Here is an 8118-nt window from a genome sequence, read left to right on the forward strand (position 1 = left end):
CTTCTAACTGAACCAAACTGAAAGTTACTTCACTCACGAGTCCTCATCTGTACCTTCAGATATCGGCCTGATTTGATAGTTTACTGATTGTTTTAGTCAAATCAATATCATGTCTTCTTCATGTGTTCTCTCTTGTTTTTCTGGTTCAGCAGATCGTGGTCTGCAGGAGGTTTTAGATGAACACAAGATCAGTCTGAAGAAGAGATGTGAACGTGTGACTGAAGGAAGTGGTGAAACAGGAAGTGGAACCCTCCTCAACAGGATCTACACTGAGCTCTACATCACAGAGGGACAGAGTGAAGAGGTTAATACCCAACATGAGGTGACCCAGCTCGAGTCAGCCTCCAAGAAGAAGACCCTCCATGACACTCCCATCAAGTGCCACGACATCTTTAAAGCCTCAGCTGACCAGCAGAGACGCATCAGAGTGGTTCTGACCAACGGCGTCGCTGGCGTTGGAAAAACCTTCTCGGTGCAGAAGTTCACTCTGGACTGGGCCGAGGGTTTGGAAAACCAGGACGTGGGTCTGGTGGTTGTGCTTTCGTTCAGGGAGCTGAACTTGATCAGAGATGAGCGGTTCAGTCTTCTCAAGCTGCTCCATGTGTTCCATCCAACATTACAGAAGGTCCCAGCAGAGCAGCTCTCTGTCTGGAAGCTTCTGTTCATCCTTGATGGTCTGGATGAAAGCAGACTTGCTTTGGACTTCATCAACAATGAGGTTGTGTGTGATGTCTCACAGAAGGCATCGGTCAACGTGCTGCTGACGAACCTCATCAAGGGGAACCTGCTTCCCTCGGCTCTCGTCTGGATAACTTCCAGACCTGCAGCAGCCAATCAGATCCCTCCTACTCGTGTTGACAGGCTGACAGAAGTACGAGGCTTCACCGACCCCCAGAAGGACGAGTACTTCAGGAGGAGGTTCAGTGATGAAGAGCAGTCCAGCACCATCATCTCACACATCAAGACCTCCAGGAGCCTCCACATCATGTGTCTAATCCCAGTCTTCTGCTGGATCACTGCTACAGTTCTGGACCACATGTGGACCACAGACCAGAGAGGCGAGCTGCCCAAGACCCTGACCGACATGTACTCACACTTCCTGCTGGTCCAGAACAAGAAGAAGAAGCAGAAGTACCATGAGGGACATGAGACGAGTCCTCAGGAGCTGATGGAGGCTGACGGGGAATTTCTTCTGAAGCTGGGGAGGCTGGCGTTTGAACATCTGGAGAAAGGAAGCATCATGTTCTACCAAGAAGACCTGGAGCAGTGTGGTCTTGATGTCACGGAGGCCTCTGTGTTCTCAGGAGTCTGTACAGAGATCTTCAGAAGAGAGAGTGTGATCTTCCAGAAAAACGTCTACTGCTTTGTTCATGTGAGTGTTCAAGAGTTTCTGGCTGCCGTCTACATGTTCCACTGTTTCACACACAGGAAGACAAAGGTACTGGAGGATTTCATGGGAGAAGACTACACGTTTTCATCTATGGAGGACTTCCTGGTGAGAGCAGTGGCGAAATCCCTCAAAAGTAGAAATGGCCACCTGGACCTGTTTGTCCGCTTCCTTCATGGCCTCTCTCTGGAGTCCAACCAGAGACTCTTAGGAGGCCTGCTGGGTCAGACAGACAACAGTCCAGAAACCATCCAGAGAGCCATCAACAAACTGAAGAGGATGTGCTGTCATTTTGCCTCTCCTGACAGAAGCATCAACATCTTCCACTGTCTGATGGAGATGAAGGACCTCTCAGTCCATCAGGAGATCCAGGAGTTCATGAAGTCAGAGAACAGATCAGAGAAGAAACTCTCAATGATCCAGTGCTCAGCTCTGTGCTACATGCTGCAGATGTCAGAGGAGGTTCTGGATGAGTTGGACCTGAAGAACTACAACACATCAGATGGGGGACGACGGAGACTGATTCCAGTTGTGAGGAACTGCAGAAAGGCTGAGTGAGTCCAGATGTGATTAACTTCATTAATCAGTGTTGATCAGTAGTTTAGTTCTTCAAATATATAAACTATAAAATTCATAATATTCTTAACCTTTTGCACCCCAAGCCCATTATCGGACAAGAAAAGAGAAAAATAAGTCAAGTAACGTTACCTAAGGGATCTCCGGAACCACAACGTTGATTAACTTCATTTAAATTGCTACAACACAGTACAGCATTGTGGGAAGAGTTCTATCGGCTCAGAAAAAAATCTACTTACCGTTAGGTTTATGTAATTACATAAACCCCGTAACCTCGCCGTCACATCCGCGTGGTGGCCGTAACGTTTCACTAGATCGTTCATAAGTACACTTTAGAAAGTCAGATTTCAATAAAAGACACCTCTTCGTAACCCTACAAACTTGTAGGAGTCTAATAAAGCAGTATAGATCCTTGTGTGTAGTATATTACTACCTGATGAATCCCAATGCAGCTGGACTGTTTTTTTCCCTTCCTACTCCCTGTAACGTTTTCGACTGCGCCGGCTTCCGTGATCGGGGGAGGTTGCTTAGAACGCGTCACACGTCTTAAGCGGAAGTTTATGCACAGTGAGATACCCAACATGCCCCAATCCGACCATGTTTTGGCAGAAAGGTTATAACTTTTCCATTTTTGAACCGAACAACACCGTTTTTTGACTGAAACTCCTTCCTAAAATGCCTGAAATGTGTTTTCACTGTCAAGTTCTATTTATTTATTCTATTTATTTCTGATGATTGTTCTCTTTGATGTTGATGTGATTCTTCCTCTATTCATCTTCCTTTGGGTGATGGAGGCGACATGTGAACCTGATACAACACATGAAGGACTTTAGAGGTCGTGTTGGAGGTTTTATCTCAGCAGCTTTTGATCACAACATAGATCAGTGTTTTACTGTCATCACTTCCTGTGCTTTAGTTACATGAGGAGCTTCTGCAAAGTCTTTGACATCATCACACTTACAGGTAACACCTGATTATTTAAGAGCTTAAATGAGATCTGTATCAGGCCACACCCCCTTCTTAAAAACAGGACCAGAAAACAAAAACAAAGCAACTTGAATTCAGGGTTCTACCTTTAGATTGTTGAAATACATTTACATGAAAATGATTTTAATGTAACTGTTCTCCACTAAACTAAACACACAGAACAATAGAACACAATGAAGTGAGATGTGAGGTCCTGAAGTCTGTTACTAGAGTGAAGAAGACAACATGGAGGAGACAAGAAGAGCTCAGGAGGACAGTGTTCATACTACTTCATAGCCAGTGGGCTGTAATGATGGAGTACTGAGGCCACAAAAAAGGCCCACATGTTTTGATGACATCATGTTGAAAATAATTAGGTGAAAAATATTGCGACCTCGTTGTTTTTTTAATTGTGTTTGTTAGATGATCAGTAAAGCAGTTTAACGACAAAATGTCATGTCCCGGGATAGGGATGTCATGTGTACAGATTGTAAAGCCCTCCGAGGCAAACTTGTATTTGTGATGTTGGGCGATATAAAATAAACTGAATTGAATTAAAATATCTCAACATTAATATTTAACATGTACAGCTGAAATATGATCCATTAGTTTGTTTCCCTGAATGTTCCGGTGATGGAGGTGAACCTGACAGCAGTAGGTAGCTATAGTGGACATGTTTTGTCATGGAGCAGGCCTCATGCTACCTTAATGGAGACAGACCTGGGATCAGATCCCACTGACAGACTGACATCATGGAAGCCTCAATGTAACGACACTCTGTCTCCCTTCATCTGCACATTCAAGAAACACTCAGATTAAAGTCTGCAGACCAGAGAGAGATGAGTTCTTGTTTCATGTGAAACACAGTGAGCGGAGAGTAGCTGAACCACTGATGTGAAGAGATAATGTTCATCAGCACAGGAAGCAGGAAGTACAATTAAATGTTTCACCATAACAATTTGTAATATTTGTGTCATTACAGACTTTCTAACTGTAGACTCTCAGAGACTCACTGTGAAGTTGTGGCCTCAGCTCTGAAGTCTAACCCCTCCAGTCTGAGAGAACTGGACCTGAGTGACAACAACCTGCAGGATTCAGGAGTGAAGCTTCTGTCTGCTGGACTGGAGAGTCCTCACTGTAGACTGGAGGTTCTGAGGTCAGTTCACTGACTGGAGGTTTCAGGCTGGAGAAGACAAAGTCAAAGGTCTCTGTTGTGATTACTAGAACTAGAGGTCAGCTGAGAGCAGTCGTAGTGCTAGTGGCTCTTCAACAAGTGATGCTGATGAATGACATCATCAAGCTACAGATGTAGAAGCTTCTAACTTATTTAACTTGAGTTCTTCTTGACAGCAGGTCTACCTGTTGTTCTGGGTTCATGTTGAGTCTCATTATCTGGAGCCAACAACCTTCAACACATGTTGTTCTTAAAGGGCCGGTTCCTCTTCGTTCAGGTCTTTCTCAACACAGTACTCACGAGTCCAAATGTCCCTTCAAGAGTTCTTGGTGTCTGTCATCGGTCCAGACTGTCTGTGATGTTCCAGGACTAAATCCACAGTCTAGTTCTGTGGAGGACACACTTGTGAAGTGGATCTGAACCAATGTGAGGCTTCACATGCATCAAGTCAGTCTGTGTTTGACACTGGATGTATTTAAAGCTCTCATCAGGTTTGCTTCTCAATACTTCTGGCTCCGTTCCCTCAGTGAGGAAGCTTCCTGAGATAAACCACTATGTGAAGTGGTTTAGTCCATCGACTGTGGCCGAGCAGTGTTGAGCTCCACATTTACAACCTGAGTCTAACCAGAAGAATACGACACTGGAGGATTCACTCTGAACCTCTTCAGCACTGTTCTCCTCTTTTGTTCCCATCAGGTTCTTTTGAATAAACCATTATAATAGAAACATCAGAACTAGGTGTCTCCACCGCTGGTGGAGTTTAAGAGGCGGAGTCACTCCGTCTTTATGGAAGCAGCAGCACATAGTCTTCAATATTTTTAAGATATTTTTTACACTTTGTATTTTACACTGTTTAACTGCATCCTGTTGACTTCAGGTGTTTGGAGTTTCCTTTTTCTAAACTTCTACATTCTGAACCTTCTTCAGCTCTGAACAGATTATTAACCACTGAAGGATTTCAAGAAGGAACGTTTAAAGTTACATCTTTTATTCTTCATTCAGGTTGATGAAGTGCAGCTTGTCAGAGATCAGCTGTTCTTCTCTGGCCTCAGCTCTGACGTCCAACCCCTCCAGTCTGAGAGAACTGGACCTGAGAGGAAACGACCTGCAGGATTCAGATGTGAAGCTGCTGTCTGCTGGACTGGAGAGTCCTCTCTGGAGACTGGAGACTCTGAGGTCAGTAGAGGGTTGGAGTCGATCCATGCTGGTTCCAGCAGAGTTGAACTCAACACAGATCCAGTATTTCCTTAAGACCTGAAGGCGACTGTTGTTGTTGTTGTGTTCAGGTGTGCAGGAAATAACGATGTTTAGCAGCTGACAGCATCTCCACATGTCCAGAGACAGAGGTCCTCACTCATCAATCTGATCAGTTCTCTCTCAGTGGAATGTTTCTAAGGAGATGAGACGTTCACATGTCACTGAGACTGTGGTTTTTATCAGCTCTAAGCCCTAACAGCAGTGAATCCATCACTACAGTGATCAGTGACCACCTCTCTGTTTCTGCAGTCGTGATGCGTTCAGGGCCCACAGCTCTTTATGTCCACTGTGTACTTGTGAAAGCTGCAGAGGGAACAGACCTGATGTCCAGAGACTCTGCAGGTGTGAGAGCTTGGAGCTCAGAGTGTTCCCTCCAATACGTTCACATGAGAGCTGAAAGGACTCAATCCTGCTGCTCTTTCCCTGACTGACAGCTGATGAAGGGAGTCTCTGGAGACACTGATCCATCTCTTCTTCTTCTCTCCTCAGATGGAAGTGAGTCCACCATCATCTCAGAGTTCCTCTGGACCGGATCAGAGGATCATCAGTGGATCTGGACTCCACCAGGACCTGGGCTTTGGTTCCTTCATGTGTTCTGACCCTAAAGTGTCAGATAAGTTGTGTTCATGACATCATCACAGTAGACATCATGTAAATGCTCCTGCTTTGGTTCCTGTTGCAGCGCCTCCCTGTGGATCGATGGAGTTCTGTACTTCATTGACTCATATTCCTCAATTACAGTGGCAGTTTATATCACATGTATAAAGTGACCTTATTACCACCAGTACCAGCCTGTCCTCGTTATAACAGATGCATGTTAGCTTGTAACAAACAGAAAGAAGATAAAAGCTGAACCTGAATCCAATCAAGGCTTCACTTTAGTTCCTCGGCTGACAAACAGATTCATATTTACAGTTGATATCCATGAATCATGTCACCAGGAGAATAATAACCTGACTCTCTGCTTGTTCTCTACGTGGAAGGCAGGAAACAGGCAGCCTACTATTTGGACCCAGGCAGAGGGGCATAGCCTATAAAAAGAGGTGGAAGCTCACCTGGGCCTTTCTTCCTGGTTACCAGACACACCTGAGAGCAGCTGAGGCCTTTGTTGAGGACTTCAGTTTAAAATGTGTTATTTATCTCCCTGTCTGTGAGGGACGACCTCTTGGAGTGATTGCTCAGCACATCAGTCAATGAATAAGATGCCAGTCAGCTGCATGTTTCCAGCTGGGGGAGGTCCAGTAAGGTAGATCTACTATCATAATGTATGTTTTATAAAATGTTTTTGTAAAGGTTCCTTTAGAGCAGCAACCACTGGTTTCCCATACATGTTAGGTTTTAGTGTTCTTTTTAAATAATCAACTCAATGTGTCTTTTCTGGTTTATTTCTATTGTGGGGCTTTGTGCTGTGCTGAAGGAGGCACACAGTGGTAGAGCAGCCATCTTGATGGCATGGTATAGTGTGGTTTGAGTCCCCTTAGCTACCTGTGAGTAGATACATTTTATTTTATTTGGTTTGCATGCAGTGGTTTAATCATAATTTGCCTCCATATTTTGAAACGATTGACTTTTTATTTTACGTCTCAGTCTACATTGACCTCCCTGATGGTTTAGCTCCACATGGTTTACTTTCTGCTTTGTTCTCTTCTTTTGATTTATGTATTCAATGTATAATTCACTCCCTTTTTGTCGTCTACATTTAGGCCTTCTTTTGAAACTCACTTGTTGAGTTTATTATTTCATGCATAAAATCTGTATTTTCGGTGTCGTCGTCTCTGGGTCTTGTGCGTTGAGTCTCACCGGGCCACATTTAGTTTATTACAGATTAATGTGAGAGCCTGCTAGTCGTCACATTTCATGTCTGAACTCTGTTAACGTGTATACATTGGATCCCTGATGGAGCCTCCTCCGGAATTTTTTTTTTTAGTTGAGGAACAGTTCCCAGCTTCATTCATTGTTTATTCTGACCGCAGTGACCTGAACTTTAAAAGACAACAGAATAAGAATATAATCAGAATATAAGGATTTATATTATCAACTCTGAGGAGCTTCTTCCCTCAGAAAGTTGAATCAGTCGTTATCACAGTGTTCTGGTTCCTCATGATGGAGCTGGATTAGAAAAGAAACCTGATTTAATAAGACATAGTTTAGTTTTAATGTCAGAGAAATGATTTACTCACATGACATCACACTGTTATGTGCGCACAGAGTTTTTTATAATCAATGTTTTTATATCTTTATGTATTTTATGTTCAAGTCTTTTTTCCTCCTGCAACAATAAAGTTGACGCAAAATGAATCTCAAAAAGAGTCGTGATCTCTTCATGCAGTTACATCCTGAGTTGTTAAGAAAACTTCTCTTTGTTTTATACACTTTGAAATAACAACGTAGAGTCCGACATGAAAACTGTGACGTCCGACGTCCAAACTAAAATAAAAGACATTATTGTCTTTGTGGACACGACTACTCTTTTTGTGTGTGTGTGTGTGTGTGTGTGTGTGTGTGTGTGTGTGTGTGTCGTTCTCACACAAAGTTGCAACAGTAGACTGAAGACCCTAAGGGTTAAACAGTCGGCTGGTGCGCTTTATAGTTGCAGTGAAAGTGTTAGTCCTGCAAGAAAACGGTTTATTTTATTTTTTAATTTCAAGTTTTAATTTGAAAGAGACAGAGAGAGAGGCTCGACGGCCAACAGGTGTACTTCCATCATACAGGTGACCAGCAGGCAGAGAAGGGTCAAGTCTCAGAACACCAGCCCACC

The 8118-nt window shown here is 43.7% G+C and overlaps 1 protein-coding gene across 1 annotated transcript in view; it reads left to right on the plus strand.

The window, feature by feature from the left end:
* Positions 1-7655, plus strand: part of LOC306750647 (NLR family CARD domain-containing protein 3-like) — a 9524-nt gene extending 1869 nt beyond the window's left edge. The window contains exons 3-6 of the mRNA XM_079234110.1: positions 150-1941; positions 3912-4085; positions 5106-5279; positions 5850-7655. Coding sequence (XP_079090236.1) covers positions 150-1941; positions 3912-4085; positions 5106-5279; positions 5850-5859 — 2150 coding nt within the window. The 3' untranslated portion in view covers positions 5860-7655. The remainder of the gene's footprint in view (positions 1-149; positions 1942-3911; positions 4086-5105; positions 5280-5849) is intronic.
* Positions 7656-8118: the final 463 nt, after the last annotated feature.

The sequence above is a fragment of the Taurulus bubalis genome (assembly GCF_910589615.1).
Source record: "Taurulus bubalis genome assembly, chromosome: 18".
NCBI lineage: Eukaryota > Metazoa > Chordata > Actinopteri > Perciformes > Cottidae > Taurulus > Taurulus bubalis.